The 17,930-nt window shown below is 35.4% G+C and overlaps 1 protein-coding gene and 1 pseudogene across 1 annotated transcript; both read right to left on the bottom strand.

Annotated features, from left to right (window-relative positions):
• Positions 1-6,786: 6,786 nt before the first annotated feature.
• On the bottom strand, positions 6,787-12,382 carry LOC130810090 (serpin-ZX-like). Its single transcript, XM_057676032.1, has 2 exons — positions 11,945-12,382; positions 6,787-7,701 (listed from the first exon to the last, which is right to left on the bottom strand). The coding sequence occupies exons 1-2, from the start codon at positions 12,332-12,334 to the stop codon at positions 6,922-6,924; spliced, it is 1,170 nt and encodes a 389-aa protein (XP_057532015.1). The 5' UTR covers positions 12,335-12,382; the 3' UTR covers positions 6,787-6,921.
• Positions 12,383-13,018: 636 nt separating this feature from the next.
• LOC130810089 (serpin-ZX-like) lies at positions 13,019-17,842 on the bottom strand (annotated as a pseudogene).
• Between the last annotated feature and the right edge of the window lie 88 nt (positions 17,843-17,930).

Raw genomic sequence — 17,930 nt, 5'->3', positions numbered from 1 at the left:
AAACTCTATAAATATGTCAAATGTAGTTGTTATTTGCCATGATCTTCATAATAAGTTTGTTTGTTCATGAATTTAATGTAGAAAATTTTTGAATTTAATGTAGAGAATGTTTGAAGGCAAACCCTAAATTTGTAAATTATATATGTATTTATGCAATTAATAATCAATGTTCCTTGTTTTTAAATGTTGTTATGAATGTTGTGAACTCTAGTTGTGAGGGTTGTTGAACAATGTACTTCCTTTCTTATGAACTTGATGGTGATGTTGATTTTGTACGTATTGTTGCAGAAATGGCTTCATTTCGTGTGACTGTTGTATGTTTTTGGAATGGTTCAATTCGATCTAGTAGTAGTAATGTTAAGTATGTTGGGGGAAGACGTAAACTATTTGCATGCAACTCAAACATGGATTTGAATGAATTCAAACATCTTATATGCTCTAAGATTGGCATTGACACTACTAGAAGTACTGTTAATGTAAGTTTTAAATACAATATGAGTGGAGAATTGTTAGCTCTTCCGGTTGAGGATGAGGAGGCAACAGATGCAATGTGGGAGTATTTAAAGTCTATCTCTATTCCTTCTTTAGAGTTATATGTAGAAGAGGTATCCCTAGGGATTCAAAATGTCAATGTTGTAGAAACAAATGCAGTCCTGAATGTAACTTCTTCTGCTCCTTCTCCTACGCCTTTCTCTACCCAAGAAACCAAAAATCCCATTATGCCATCTTCTTCTTCTCCTTCTAATGAACCTAATCAACTTGAATTTCAAGTCTCAAATGATGATACGATTAACTTAGAAGATACAAATGAGCCTTGGGATGATGTTAATAGTGAGAGTAATGAATTCGTTGAAGCTCCTTCTGAGGATGATGTGGGTGTTAATGAGGAGGCTCTAGTTAATGACATGACCTTAGGCAACATTCCAACAATCGTTGCTCCTACACCTTATGCACTAGTTCTCCCTTTAGATGAACACGTTGAGGACAACTCTTGGAGGTCTTAGGCATGTGATACAACCTACACCGATGAAGGAGAGTTTCAAAAGGTTATGATGTTTGATAACAAGGATGCCTTGTTGGACGTTGTTAGATTGTATCATATTCGTAGGAATGTTGAGTATCGAACTAAGACTTCAAATCAAACCGTGCTTACCTTGAAGTGTAAGAGGGGGTGTGCTTGGAGGCTAAGGGCTAGGAAGAGCTCCTATTCATCTACATGGGAAATTGTTACATATAAAGGGAAGCATGGGGGTTGTGTAGTAAGTACTGAAAATGTGTTAGTTGGACACATTCATTTGACATCTTCCGTTATTAACAATGTTATTAGAAATTCTGTTGCTGAAGACCCATCAATTAAGGTCTCTATGATGCGACAAATGGTGAAAGACCAATTTGGTGTCAAAGTGACCTATAAGCGGGCATGTTGTGCTAAACAGCAAGCCCTTCTCTCCATATCGGGACATGGGAAGACTCTTATCCTCTCCTTCCACGCTTCTTGAAAGCAATGCAAGTTTCTAACCCCGGGACTGTAGTTGAGTGGTTCTTTAAGGAAGATAATGATGTTGGTGTATACGTCCGTCCTAGTATTAGAACTTTCTAGCGGGTGTTCTGGGCTTTTAAACCTAGTATTGAGGGGTTCAAGTATTGCAAATCCCTTATTGCCATTGACGGAACACACTTGTATGGTAAGTACCCCATACATTATTGACTGCGATTGCTCAAGATGGGAACAAGGGAATCTTCCCGCTTGCCTTTGCTTTGGTAGAGAAAGAATGCATAGCTGCGTGGTCTTGGTTTATGGCGTGTATTCGTAAGCATGTGATGCATAGTCCAGGTTTATGTGTTATTTCTGATAGACATGCGTGCATTCTAGCAACCATGGAAGAGCCGGATGACAACCTCCAAATGCCCATCATAGGTTTTGCTTGCGGCATTTGTTAAATAACTTCAACCGTCAAATGGGTAATGTGAAGCTGAAAAAGATGTATGGTAGGACTGCAAAGGAAAAACTTATTCAAAGGGAGTGGGTTGCGCGTGACATGGCTTGCGCAGAACTTCTCGCACCTCCCTGAAGGTGCTGATGAGGCTACCATTGAGAGATACGTTAAGGCGTATCTCTTATATCTAATTGGTATTGTCTTGTTCTCCGACAAGACTGGCAACAGGGCACAACTTTTGTACTTGACGTTGCTTGATGCGCCATGGGAGGTCATCTTCGGTTACAGCTGGGGTTCCGCAGCCCTAGGTTATCTGTACAGGAGACTATGTGACACTTCACAGAAGAACGTAAAGGAGATCGCTGGGCCCCTAATTATTCTCCAGGTAATACTAACTGTACATGTTATTGATTTGTGTCTTAATTTGTTCTTATGTTTCGTTTACTTACTTATATCTGTAATTCATAGCTTTAGGCGTGGGAGCACATTCTCATTGGGCAACAGATGAGGACTGTGGGACATGGTGCATTTGCGCCACCAATTCTTCCGCCACCAGATGTGCCATATGAATCGCGGTGGTCTTTTGATAGACGTACAAGGACCCACACAGGATCTGGCGTGGGCTTCTATCGCGATCAACTCGATCTACTTCGAGATGACCGGGTAAAGGCTTTACTTACTAGTCTTGTAACTATCACATTGCGTAATTTATTAATTACATTTTCACGTGTAGTTTTGATGGGACCCTTACCCCGCTGAGGTATACGCTGCATTGCCTCAGCTCTCAGGGATATTGTCAGGGGCGTGGAGAACATATATACCTTTGATATGCTTCGACATAGTCAAAGTGCATCTCCCTGAGCGCATACTGCGCCAATTTGGGATGGTAAAGGGAATCCCGCCGCCTTGTGACACAGAGGTGGAGCTCCATCACAGCTCACACAAGGGTCGGGAACCCAAGAACTGGTTGGAGATCAACTGACGCCATATCGCTCATCGGGATCACAGGCTAGAGTTGCTGGCCCAAGGTGCGCCGATCGATGCTGTAGGCACACCTACTTTGGCGGATTACATGCCGTGGTTCCTCTCCATTACTCGTCGATGGATGACACCACGAAGTATCATTGCAGCCGCCCAGTATGCTCCCGCAGCATCGACGATGAAACAGTTTGTAAGTATTCTTCCATGTTGATTACTATCCATAGAACTTACATATTATAGATTTCATTAACTCCAAATAAAATGCAGTCTCAAGGCATTGCAGGTGCCATTAGCTCCAGCCAGGACGAGCCTGTACGGGAGATTGCCCGTGGCATACTTCTAGGGACACAGTTTCAGCACTTCATTCCAGAAGTCATTGTGCCTGACACCATTATGGACGCTCAGGGGTCATCTCCTCATCTTGCTGACGTTCATCTTGAGGAGGTAGACTTAACGCCCCGACTATGGTGCTGGGTCCTTACAGGGTGCTAGGTCCTCACAGGGTGCTAGGTCCTCACAGGGTGCTAGATCATCCCAGTATCAATCACCTCCCCTACTTGAGCGTCATGCGACCGCCTCTTACTATCGTAGGAGGCGTCATAAACCGTCACAGTTAGAGAGGGTATAGGAGGAGGATTAGCATTAGTATACTGTTTTTATATATTAAACATTAGTAACGTTTTGTTATATTAAATATTTGTAACATGTGGACTGTTGTGTATATTTTGTAATATATATGTAAATGTGTATATGTTTATCGTATTATCACATGTTTATTATGAATGAAATGATGTTAATTACTCAGAGTTTTCGGCGATGAATCATTCTGCTTGAATTAAGTATGAATTTAATCAAAATCAAACAGTCAATCATATTCAAATAGGGAAAATGCTCTCGAAGATTCAACACAATTTCATTCATGTTCAACGAATCCATATCAAATTACATAGTTCATTCGTTAAGTTAAACCACCGCCGCTAACTAAGATTGCTTCTTAAATTTTCTCATAATCCTTTCAGTCTCTTCTTTCCTATGTGCCATATCATCTATTTGTCTCTTGAGATTAAATACCTCATCTTTAAGCTCTTGTTTTTCTTTTTCAAGCCGTATTATTACGTCTCTCTGCCATTTGGTACCCTCCGGAGCAATCCATCTAAAGTATGTGCAACCTAATCCTTCAACTAAGTAGAAAGGACAAACAACAAAATCACGGCCAGGATCGATGTCCCTCCAATCTGTATTAATCTCAACTTCATAACCACAATCACAAAGCTCTTCAATAGAATGCTCCTGTGACATCTACAGAACACATATGATATAGTAACATGATTAAACATTCAAAAATAATATTAACATTTATAAATTGAGAATAATACTAACAAAATACTTTATGTTACCTTCAAAATCGATTAACTAAAACAAGAATGATGGAGTTTGGATACAATGAAGTAGGGAAATGATGGAGTTATTTATAGAACATAATAACAATGACTATTTTCAACTTCATAACGGCTATTTTTCAATTTTACAACGGCCAGTTTAAATCATACAAAAAAGTCAATAAAAGTCAAACATTTGTTCGCTGTTAGTAACAGCGAACAGAAGCAAACTTGGCCAAACCAGGTCAAGCTTTTGTTCGCTGTTACTAACAGCGAACAAATGTTTGACCAGGTTTGACCAGGTTTGCTGTTGTTCGCTGTTAGTAACAACGACTTCACACTTGACAAAATTTTTGACTATTTTCTTTATTTGCTGTTAGTAACGACGAGTATACAATAAGCCTAGCTTCGGAGCCAAGAACGCTTATTTTGGGATAAAAGTTTGAACGAAGGTTTTTTTTGAATAAAGTTATTAAAAGGTCTTATTTTTTTCAAATTTACCTCATACAACCACACCCCCTTCAAAGAGATGATTAGAGGAATATGGTCAATTTTACCCCAATAATAAAAAGCCCTATATAGAGTGAAATATGAGTTCACGAGGTATAATTGATTTGAGTAACCAAAATTTTATAAGTTTTTTCTATCTGTTATCATAAAAGGAAAAATTTGAAAATTGAGACTTCGGCACCTCTTAACTCCACCTATAAACTAAAAGCTTTTATAACTAGAAGGGCATGCTTGGATTGGTTGTAAAACTTTAAGAGGGTTAAAAAAGTCAAAGTAAGAAAACGAAGTTGATAAATGAGAAATTAATGAAATTTAATTGTTGTAGAGGTGGAAGAATGATTGCAAAGTAATGAAAAACATGGAAGGTCTCAATTTTATAGGGTAAATATTTATCCTAGGAGAGGGAGGCATTGCCTGCATAATAGGGGAAATCATCTTCTTTTTTTTTTCATTATTTTTATTTCATGCTCATTTTACCTTTTTCACAACTATCTCAACTACTTCAAATACATTTCTATTTGCTTTCATTTCATTAGTTTGACTTTATTTTTCCCCTTAAATATTTACACCCAATTCAAGCGTGTCGTAAGAAGAATAGTTTTCTTCTCTGTTTTGCCTGATGAAATATACAATATCCGTTTTGTCTCGGTTAAATTGCATGAAAGAGTAAATAAGTGAATTTTGTGGAAGTATAAGAAGTTGTAATGTTGTGTAAAGATGGTATTAAAAAAAGAGAGACTGAATGTGTGAATGATATTTAATTATTATAAAGAGTTTAGATGTGTTGATACATTAAAAGAAAATAGTATAGTTCAAAATCAAATAAGAAAATGATATCAAACAAGCAATTCAAAATATATATTTACCAAATTAAGAAGGTGACAATAGATATGAAAAAATTACAAAATTGTGTACCTTGCACGTAGAGTATAAAATTATACACACATCTCTAATTTTGCTGTTTTTGGTATTTATACTTGAAGTATTAAATTTGTTTAATTTTTATTTTGAAGAATGAATTTCATTCTCTCTCTAACCAACTTTCATTCATATATTTAATAATTTAATCTATTTTTTTCACATTGTCTATATACTTTATGTTTTAGGAAAATTCTAATGATAACTTTCAATTTTTTAAGTTTTCTATCAAGAATGTTTTTTCACAAAGAGAGTCCCATTTAACTATATTTTTATGGCGAAAACATTAAAATGCTGAAATTACGAAAACGGTCTCTTATTTTGATAAAAATTGAATATTGAATTATCAATATTTTTTGAAATCACTTTTAATTTATGGTTAAAATGGTCTAACTATACACTTTTTAAAAGCTAACTAATGTATAGTATAAGGTCAAAAAAATCACGTCAATCCGTTATATTATATGTTTATAACTCAAGGTTAACAACTGAATCAAATAAAGACATTGTCCATAATATATAAAATTTAAGAGTTGAGATTACTATGTAGAATATTTCTAAATTTTTTTATATTATTTTCTCTATAATGAAAGTAAAATTAAAAAAATAGTGATGATAATTTTAGCAAGAATGAAAAATATAAATAAAGTATATAAATGCAAGTAGATAACTTATTGTGATTTTCTTACTTTTAAAAAAAATATTTTTTTAGTAAAACATGTTGGGTTATATGGAAAGTCACAATTGTAGGTAGGAGATGAATAAATAATACAAGGAATGATTGAGATTTGAGATCTAAGATAGTCTAATTAATCTCATGGTGGAGCCACTTCACAACTGATTGGATTCTAATCTCTACTCATTTTCTATTTGTGGAGAACTTCTTATTACACCAATACATCCCTTTCCAAATTAAGTAATATCATTTACTTTTTTATAATTTTACTTCATTTTCCGAAATTCAATTTAATTTAATTCAATTCAAATACATCTTTTAACTTGTAAGCCGGTAAATTGTCTCATCGATCAAAACTATGTAAGAGCTTTTTGTAGTCGACGACTTTAAGGGACAAAAAAAGTATTTCTAAATACAAGGATAGATAACATGATGAAAGGTTTTCAGTCCGATGTTTCACTTGTAAGTTACACATACAAAAGCATAAACATTCAAGTTACACATTATGTAAAGACGTTATTTAACTCTCGAGAGGATTTATGACGTGCCCGGTGAACAGAACAACCCCCGTCATGTCTTCTCTAATAAGGAACATAAACGGATGATCAGCTACGAAGTCCACCTTCTGCGGAAAACTTATGCTCCTCAGATTTACTACAGCAGCGGAAGCAGCAGCAGCTTCAGTACCTTCCTCATTAACTTCAATGAATGACTTCTGGAAAATGCTCGAAACATACAGATTTTGGGCCACGGGTGAGTCTACCATTTCAGTAAGGCCACCCCCCGTAAACGGTAATTCAACACCTAAGCCTTTCAACACCTTGGAAGCTTCAAAACCGAACGAAATCTTAAATCTCGGAACCTTGAAATCACCCACTTCAACTTTTTGATACGGAAGGTGTTCGTTTAGGAAACCTGATTGGGTGTTCGCTTTTTGTATCAAAGCTGGAAGCCCGTCTTTTGCATCTGGAAGAAAGAAATACATGGAAAATTGGCGTTTGTCGCCTCCTTGTTTATAAGGAAGACCGAGGACTTTGAATCCGTCAAAAGCTTTGATGAACTGTTTCTTCTTGCTGGTCATAAACGGCACCTTAACTGAGTTACCATCATAAAGATAGAAGTCGTCGTCTTTTGTCACCGATGCATCAAACTTATTAGCCCATGCTCCTTTGAAGTAAACAGCATTAGCAAAAACGAGCCTGGTTGTGCTATCAACAGACCCAGGAGGAAGTAACTCTTTAATAAGACCGGTAGTCTGCTTCTCAGCCCATGTATTCACTTCAGAGGTCACTTCAACAGCCTACACAGAGATCACAAAAGTAGCAATATCGTGTGTTAATGTCTATGTTACTTGGACTCGGGTATTGATGTCGGATACTGGTACATGTCCAAGTGTCGGCTTTGTCTAAATATTTAAATTTACGCCTAAAATGAAGTGTCTTAAGTGTCATAACAATGTCCGAGCATCAAGGATCGGACATGGGTATGTGAAGCAAAATGAAGAGTCCGAGTAATATAGGTTAATATGTTCATTAGGTAAAGTCAACCTACGAAAAATTGAATAATAGAGTTGTCATACACACTACTAATCATTTAGCCTTATGCAATGTCACAGCACTAACAGTTGATGCAACCTATATTCAGTCAAGGTAATGGCAGTGGAGCGGATTGTGGATGACTTCGCTGCCAATGCAACCTATATTTAAGTCGCAATAAACTAAAAAACCTTTACAATATGGTCAAAATACGGTGATGCGGCCTTTATTTTGCACTATGATCTTACTTTCTTTCATAACAATTAGTTGACAGCATAACACCAATGTCAAAGCCTTAATCCCAACAAAGTTCTATATTATGGAAAAACAAACCCCCCAAAAAAAACTTACTTTGTATATTACTGAACACTATGCAATTAAAAAAGGAGGCATACAAAAATTTTGATACATCAACAATGATAACAAAATAGATATATAGAAGCCTATGAAGAATTTAAGGCATCTCAAAACACCCAAATGACTTTTAAAGAAAGAACATGTTACAAATTACGTCAAGGGAAATTTTGATTTATTCAAATAAAGCAGAGTTACTGTTCGGTTTTGAGAGGATTGGCAAGATCTAAACATCACAAATCGATTCTTACAATGGATTCTGAAGTTTAGATTAAGCTGCCCTTCTCATTTTATCATTGAATCAAACAATGATGGTTACTAAATAAAGAGGAATAAGAGTGTGTATAGCTCACTGCGTTGAAGAAACAAATCAGGCAGCAGAACTGTTAGCAATTAGGTAGTAGTTACGTTTTAGTAGTTTTTTAAAACTTTGATTTGTGTATTTTGTTTTTCTGAGTTTTGCCCTCATTTGCACCATCATCGTTATCATCATCATCATACCCAGTGTATCCCGACTATAGGAAACTATGATCAGGATTTAAGGAGGGAAGGAAGGCGGCAACCCATACCCAAAAAAGAAAATGCGGACAAAATATCATGTTTAAAATCCATACATATAATTATATATCAAACTACTGTATTCAATAAACATTTTGACTTCCCAAAGAGTCATTTGGGAAAGAAAGAATGTAAATATTCACCTTATCTATTGACAAGCCTCATGAGAAAGACAAAAGCAGAAGGAAAATAACAATCTTATCAGCGTTCTCGAACTTCCTAAGAATTTCAAGTAATGTATTGATGGATCAACAGATGAATATATTCAAAAATTCCTTGTAGTGAAAGGATAGGGGGCAACAGTGGTTTCACTACAAAAGTGAAAGATAATCACATACACAAAAATATTCCTTATAGTGGAAAGAAGGAATGGAAAATATGGACAAAGTCTTCAAAAATTCCATGGTAGATCAAAATGACAAAAAGCATGTGTGGGAAGAATATGATTCATCAACAGCATGTAACCAAAACAGACAAGCAAACACAAAAAAAGTGCATCAAAAGAGATATAGTATCAAAGGCTTAGAGCCCAAGTAAAGCACATTGTCTTTATTCTTGATTTGCATTTATTCTCACAAAAACAAATGAAAAGAAGCATTTGTACACTTCCATGACACTGACTTCTTGCATCCCGTTCTGAAATACTTACTGCATTATAGTTATTGATACTATTCATCGCATAAGCTTATTTTATATATTTTGGCCAATGTGTAAGAAAAAATATAGACAAGTGAGATCGTGTTTGAATCGTTTATTTGCATACTTTCATAATATTAACTTTTTATAATTTTTAGATGTACATAGTTTAATATATAAATAATCAAAGTAGCACATTGGATTACGTAAAACGTCAAAAATCGCGAGTATAATGGAACGGAGGAAGTACAAAAGGTGCCATTGTTGCTCAATTCTAGCACATACAACAAGAACCCAAATTCGCATGTTATATGATAGACATCCGATTTCTACATGAGGATGGAAAGAACATTATGTAGTAGGAATTCCTCTAATGGCTTTAGGAATTCGTCTTGTGGCTATGGAAATCTATGTTCCGTCATCACAGAAGCAAGTTGTAACTTATAACCCAAATTCCGACTCATCCAAGAGGTGTATCCTAAAGTGTATTGTTGTTCTAACATAAGTAAATTAGAGTCACCAGCAGCTATTTAATATGATAAAACTCAAAAGAACACTTTCAATGAGTTATCCTTCTCCCTTAACTCAAACATTAATAAAGTCTCCAAATAGTACATTAAATATAAGCAAAGATGCTACTATAAGTCAAATTCAGCCGTTGAAAGCTTGAAATAGTGAGCCCTGGATTGCTGTAATTGATGCCCCTAACATCTATATAAAATTGTATGATGAATATAAACAAACCAAGCAAGTGTTCCGTACACTGAGAACTTGACATGACGGCCTGAATACTCGATTTTGAAACAAATTGTAACATTATCCCAATATCGACTTATCGAAACCTTCTCTACCACTCCATCCAGATGAGGAAAAACAAAAACAAAGTCAAAATATTAATCCCGACAATTTGAGGTCAACATCTAATTGGGGATATGACAAATAATCATAATTTATTTCAATTACATAAGATTTGACATTGGTTTTGGGATATTTCACTAAAAAACCTATATATAACAGGAGTAGAGGACTATTACTAGTAGTACTAACTACAAAAGAAGCCATGATAGGCAAATTTACTCGGCCACTCACAGTAATAAAAAATAAAAACCAAAATCCTCCAATAATCGCCATCATGGGGGTTTGGTTTTGGGAAAGTATTTTCTCGAAAAACTGTTTTCTCTTTTTCCATTGTTTGGTTTGATGAATTAACTGATTAAAATAAAAGACTTGGATGGAAACATTTTCTTCTATGGAAGGTGTTATGTAAACGAGTTGAGGAGCGAAAGCGAGGAGCGAAGAACAATTGAGTTGGATATTGTTAGTTGAATTGTACCAATAACTAGACAAATAATGCAAGTAATAAGATTGAATGCAAAGTAAAATAAACAAGCAAAAAACCTCTATATTTACAAGGTTCACCTATGTGGCCTTACACTAGTGTTTTATATTTGTTAAGTGTTTAAAGGATATATGAAGCTACTAGCTCATTTCATGTAGGTTTAAAGTATTACATAAAGTAAGGAACCTATGGTGTGGAAGAAAGTAGAGAATCTTACATTGTAACATAAGCATGTAGATTCAAGATGGTAGTGCAATTCAAGCAAGAGTTTGGTTTAGCTTAGAAAGATACAAATGCCCAAGTACTTAGACAAAGGGTTGTAAAGTACTCAAAAAGCACTCCAAATCAAAGTCAACAATGCACAATTTATCCCGGGCAAGGTCAAGAACACCTTCCCTCGTCTCCATACTCAGAACAACTAAAACAACACATTTTGGACACCCTTTTCAATACACACCAAACTTCATGGATATACACTATACACCAAATAATTCATGCACAAACTTGACCATAAATAACATACTTCCTTAATCCCGAAGAGATTACCACACTTTCCTTTTTTAGTTCATATTTTTACTTTGCCATAATTTCCTTTTATATAAATATCTCCGTCACTTTTTTTATTCTCATCCACATATCAACTCTCCTTTAATATTATCTGCACAATTCAATTGCACCCACTACACCATAATTTTTGTACAATATACAACTGTGTCAATATCTTTGGAACAGAGAGAGTATGTATAAGCAACCCATATGGGCTTGATCCAAATCAATTAATTTCCCATACAACATGGGAATACACCATGGTCAAACAATCCAAGCACATGATACAAAGCATTTGACTCAAATCACAATTGCAACAGAAGGAAACCAATTTTGCTCAGCTCTTCCATCCCTAACACAAACATTTCTCCAAGAGTTTTCAAATTAGTTATCATTTGCATTTTCTATGGGAAATTTAAATTTTTTCCATCAAACCAAACACCCACTAAAACTAATTAAAATCCCAGGCAACTTTTTCAATAATTGAACTAAAATCAATTGTTTATTCACAAAATTAAATCAATAGAAAAATAAAAAAATACCCAAGAATTGTAAATTAAAAAGAGAAGACTTACTTTGTGAAGAAAATCAACTTGATTAGAAGTAGCTTTATAGACATTATCAACAACCTGTTTGAAAGTGGGTTTAAGAGGTAATGTTTGATCCACCCAAACCCCATTTGCGAAACTCAACTTGGGTCCACCAATGGCGGTTCCGTCGGCGAATACAAGTGAAACAAGCTCAGATGAAAGCTTATTGAGATCATCCGATGACTTAGACTTCAGAAAATTAAGAACCTGATCACGGGTTGACCCGGATGACCCGGATGCTATCAAACTCAATACTACATGGAGCGATGCCGGAGATAGTACCAAGTTCGAGTTCTTTGCTTCAATGGAGGACACGTGGCCTGTCAGAAGGAGGGAAACGTCCGTTTGGTCGGTGATGGATTGTCGAAGGTCCATTTTTCTAATTTGAAGGGTGTTTTGGCAGTTTTTTTAAGGTTATGACGAAAAATAAACTGATATGTATTTATAGAGAATATTTGGGATTGGATTGAAAAAAAATATTACTCCCGGTCCCACAAATTTCGTCTATTTTTTTAATTCTATTAAATTTAATTTTTTTTAATTTACATGACTACAATAAATTTATATTTTCATCTCAAGTATATATCTCTTTTATTTTCTCCTAAAACTATCAATTTATTGTCCTTTTTGTTGGTTTCCCCACCAAATGTCTATATGGCTCATTTGGTGATAATAGTATGCATGTCCACCAAAAAGAGTCGAGTTTGATAAATCATAGATTAGTCTAGTGGTTGAGGTTTTTTTTCTTTCACCTCTAAAATAATTAACAACGATTCGACGTTCACAACTTATTGAAAGGATACATTCATTCATTCTTGTATTTAGGGATATTCCAGCCTAACTTGAATTAAGAAAAAGTAGAGTCGAGTCCAAGTGGGTACACATATGTTATGTAATATTTGAAAGTGCTTAAAAAATTTGTTTGAAATCCGCAGTCATGCAAAGACGCTTGATCGAACAGTTTCACTAACATCTTGACCTTTATTAAGTACGCTTAATTATAGAGTTCTTAACATATAAGCTTCCTTGAAAAGAAGATACATCTTATTCATATGAAAGCTAAACTTGGGCATCACACAGTCAAATAGCTTGTTAGATGGAATAATATGTCACTACTTACTAATATAACAAACGTATAGATTGAGCTTTAGATGAGTTCGGACATATTAAGGACTTCCACACTATATATAGCGGATGATGAATGACAGATACATTTGCTTTATGATGCAAAATCCATAATTTCTCAAATACACACATTTATAAAAGGCTTTGCATATTATTGTATGGTTATTTTTCAGTAATATCTCTAAAATGATATATTATGAAAATATACATTAAGGCGAATCAAACAAACTTTCACTTGACTATATTTTACATTATACATAGAGAAGTATATGTCAAATAAGATCAGTTATTGAACAGTAATAGTGATCGTAATGCATCACGTTGTCGTCTTAGCACTCAAGAGGATTCACGACATGTCCGGTGAACAGAACAGCCCCGGTCATGTCTTCTCTAATAAGGAACATAAACGGATGATCAGCTACGAAGTCCAACTTTGCTGGAATTACGAAGCTCATCAGAGTTATAACACCACCAGAAGCAGCAGCAGCTTCTGTACCTTCCTCGTTAACTTCAATGAATGACTTATGCTCGAAACATACAGTTTTTGAGCCACGGGCGAGTCTACCATTTCAGTAAGACCACCCTCTTTAAAGAGTGATTTAACACCTAAGCCTTTCAACACCTTGGAAGCTTCAAAACCGAACGAAATCTTAAATCTCAGAACCTTAAAATCACCCACTTCAACTTTTTTATATGGAAGATGCTTGTTTAAGAAACCCGATTGGGAGCTCACTTACGTATTAAAGCTGGAAGCCCGTTTTTTGCATCTGGAAGAAAGAGATACATGGAAAATTGGTGTTCGTCTTGTCCTTGTTCATATGGAAGACAAAGGACTTTGAATCCGTCAAAAGCTCTGATGAATTGTTCCTTCTTGCTGGTCATAAACGGCACCTTAACTAAGTTACCATCAGGAAGATAAAAGTCGTCTACTTTTGTCAGTAATGGATCGAACTTATTAGCCCATGCTCCTTTGATCATTAGCAAAAACGAGCCTGGTTGTGCTATCAACAGACCCAGGAGGGAGCAAGTCTTTGATAAGACCAGCTGTCTGCTTCTCGGCCATGTATTCACTTCAGAGGTCACTTCAACGGCCTACATAGAGTCACAAAAAGTACCAATATTGTGTGTTAATGTGCTCATTAAGAAAAGTTATAGCGTTGTCATACACTAACTCCACCTATGAGTGCTTGTTTCTTATTGCCGGTACCAAGACCGAATAAACGACAAGGTTGACTGGTTGGTTAGTGACAATCAGTTTAGTAAAGCTTAGTCACATCCCATGATCATGAACCAAAAATCAACACCGATCCGGCGATCCCAGTCCTTTGGAATCGAGGCTCTCTATTGTTCTTGTTGTTGAAGAGTCAATAAGGATATATACAAACCTCTAATCAAGCTCGTATTAAGAACCCATCGGGGAATCCAGGATATATACAATTCAGAAGATTTGAGCAGTCAATATTGTTAGAGCATATTCAAGCGTGAGAGTCGCGTTATGATGACAAGAGTGATGAAGTCTATTGGGATGGTTCGAGCTTAAGAGGCTTCACAATCAAATCAGCTATGAAAATTATTCCTTTGAAGCCTAAATGAGTGTTTCATGACTAATGTTAAAAGCTTAACTAGAAGTTTTGTGGCAATCCAAAATATTAAGCATGTGGTGCACTAAAGGAAGATACAAACTGGTTATTGATATCAAGGGAAATTATCAATGGTACCCCTAAGTTTTTGCACTTTATCAATGGTACCCCCAAGTTTTTTCGATTATCAATGGTATCCTCGTGTTATTGTGTTATTGAGTGTCTTACAACCGTAACCTTTTTAAATTTTTTCCGTTAAAAACTGTCTAAAATTATCAATGGTACCCCTATATTGCACTTCATCAATGGTATCGTTTTTCAGATTATCAATGGTACCCTCATGTTATTGAGTGTCTTCCAACTGTAACCTTTTAAAATTTTTTCCATTCAAAACTGTCCAAGATCATTAACTTTTTTCTCTATTCCTTTATTTTTCAATCGAAAAAGCTTAGGGGCATCATTAATAAAGTGTAAAAACTTAGAGGTACCATTAATAATTTCTTAATATTAATAGTGACTTCTCCAATAATCCTTTCAGGATTTGGCTTTTCAGTGATATTGATCCTTCAAATTCTGAGTTTGGCATAGACTACCCTTAGTATGTTAGTAACATTGTGGTAGATTTGGAGGTGGAGGTAGGGCCGATCCTGACCCTAGGAATGGGAAGAATGGACAACGTCTTCAAATATTCTACGGAATAACAAAATAATAAAAAGCATGTGTTCGGAGAATATGATTCATTTACGGCATGTCACCAAAATGGACAGGCAAACACAAAAAAAGTGCATCAAAAGAGATAATGTATTAAAGGCTTAAAGCCAAAGTAAAACACCTTGTCTTTATTCTTGTTTTGCATATATTTCCACAAAAACAACTAAAAACAAGCATTTGTACACTTCCATGACACTGACTTCTTGCATCCGCATATATAAGGTATTATTGTTTCTCGATTCTAGCACATACAACAAAAACCCTAATTCGCATGTTAGACGATAGTGATACTTTCAATGAAGGACGGAAAGAGTAGGTTGTGCTAGAAGTCACCAATGGCTATGGAAATCTACGTATTATCATGGGCGCAGGTCGTAACTTGAAAATAAACTCAAATATTAAAATAGCCTCCAAATGATACATTAAACATAAGCAAAGATGCAACTATAAGTCGAATTCAGCTGTTGAAACCTTAAATATAGTGAACCCACGATTGTTATAATTGAAGCCTCTAACATTTTTATCTATATTATACTTCCTTCGTTTCATTATACTTGCTACTGATAGTGTCATTATACAACATGTTATAATCAGGTACGAGTATTTCATAATGGAAGAAGTATGATGAAATGAACATAAACAAACCGATCAAGTGCTCCGTATTGTATTTGTACCGAGACCTTTACAACCCAAATACCAATTTTGGAACTAGTTGTCACATTATTCTTAAACTTAACTACAAGGCTACTCATATACACAATACCATCTTATCACTTAACTACAAGGCTACTCCTATCACAATACCGTCTCATCGAAATATTCTCTCCATCAATCATAGTTTATTTCAATTATAGAAAATTTGACATTGGTCTTAGGATAGTTCATAAAAATCCAAGACAACAAGAGTTAGAACTATCACTACTTACTAGTACCCAATGTGCACCTTCCAAGTTCTTCATGCCTCGTTCCAGGCATACCCAATATGCACCTTCTCGCCTCTTCTTGCCTTGTTCAAGGCATCCTTCATGTACTCACATCTTGTTCTTATTGCTCCATTACCATGGCATATCAAAGATCCTCCTTTATTGCTTCCTCGAAAACCTAACTTCATTGCACTCACCCACATGCACCCCATCATTGCTCACAAACATAGTGTGCATTGCCTTGAGTCATTGAACCATCACCTTACACAAGGGTAATTTGGCTCTTGCACTAACATTTGCATTTTCCATGCAAAAACAATTTTCTAAAAAACTTAAAAACAAACACCCCTTAAAACATTGTCAAGGGACATTCTAAACATGTTCGATCACATACAGCTCCGAAAAAATTGGGGATCTCAACATTAATTATAAGGTATATGTTAAGTGTTTTAGATACAAAGTAGTTAGAAAAATATCACAAAATTTTGAATTTGCACAGGGCCCTTATATAACATTTATCAATTTTTTCTCTGCCACTCAACATGGTGTGCATTGGCTTGAATCATTGAACCATTACCTTCACACAAGGGTTGTTTGGTTCTAGCACTAACATTTGCGTTTTCCGTGCAAAAACTATTTTTTGAAAAACATAAAAACAAACACCCTTAAAACTAAACTAGAACCCCAGATAACATCTTCAATAATTGAACTAAAAACAAGTACTTTTTATCAAAAAATACAAAATTAAATCAAAAGAGCAATCAAAAAATAGACCAAAATTATAAACGAAAAAGAAGACTTACTTTATTGAGAAAATCAACTTGATTAGAAGTAGCTTTATAGACATTATCAACAACCTGTTTGAAAGTGGGTTTAAGGGGTAATGTTTGATCCACCCAAACCCCATTTGCAAAACTCAACTTGGGTCCACCAATGGCGGATCCAACGGCGAATACAACTGAAACAAGCTCTGATGAAAGCTTATTGAGATCATCCGATGACTTAGACTTGAGAAATTTGATTGTCTGATCCCGGGTTGACCCGGATGATCCGGTCCATCCGGATGCTATCAAACTCAGTACTATATGGAGCGAAGCCGGAGATAGTACCAAGTTCGAATTCTTTGCTTTAATGGAGGACAATTGACTGTCCGTAGGAGGGAAACGTCCGTTTGGTCGGTGATGGATTGTCAAAGGTCCATTTTTTAAGGATGTTTTGGTAGTTGCAGTTTTAGTAAGGTTGATATTTGATGGAAGTATGGAAGTGACTCGAGTCTATTTGAATTCATAATAGACCCGATGATCAGACATTGATCCGATTTTCTAATAGAATTTGATTTTATCCGACTTTAAGATTAGATTTTTCACTATGTAAAACGTAATATGGATACAAAATCTGATGTTAACAAAACCTTGTTCGCAATTATTAACGTCAAACAAGATATACTTAACTTTTTGACCAGTTTTTCTTTTATAATCAATGTTAGTAACAATGAGCAAAACCTAAATGAAAATACATCTATCTTTGCAAATTATTTCTAGGTTAGTTTATTTTTTGATTTTTTATTAAATTAAAGCTTAATTAATTCAAAGTTCTCCAAACGTATCCAACTTGGATCATGCAACATCAACT

Source organism: Amaranthus tricolor, chromosome 4 (assembly GCF_026212465.1).
Source record: "Amaranthus tricolor cultivar Red isolate AtriRed21 chromosome 4, ASM2621246v1, whole genome shotgun sequence".
In the NCBI taxonomy this organism is placed as follows: domain Eukaryota; kingdom Viridiplantae; phylum Streptophyta; class Magnoliopsida; order Caryophyllales; family Amaranthaceae; genus Amaranthus; species Amaranthus tricolor.
The sequence above is the reverse complement of the archived record's forward strand: the minus strand, read 5'-3'. Positions and strand labels throughout refer to the sequence as shown.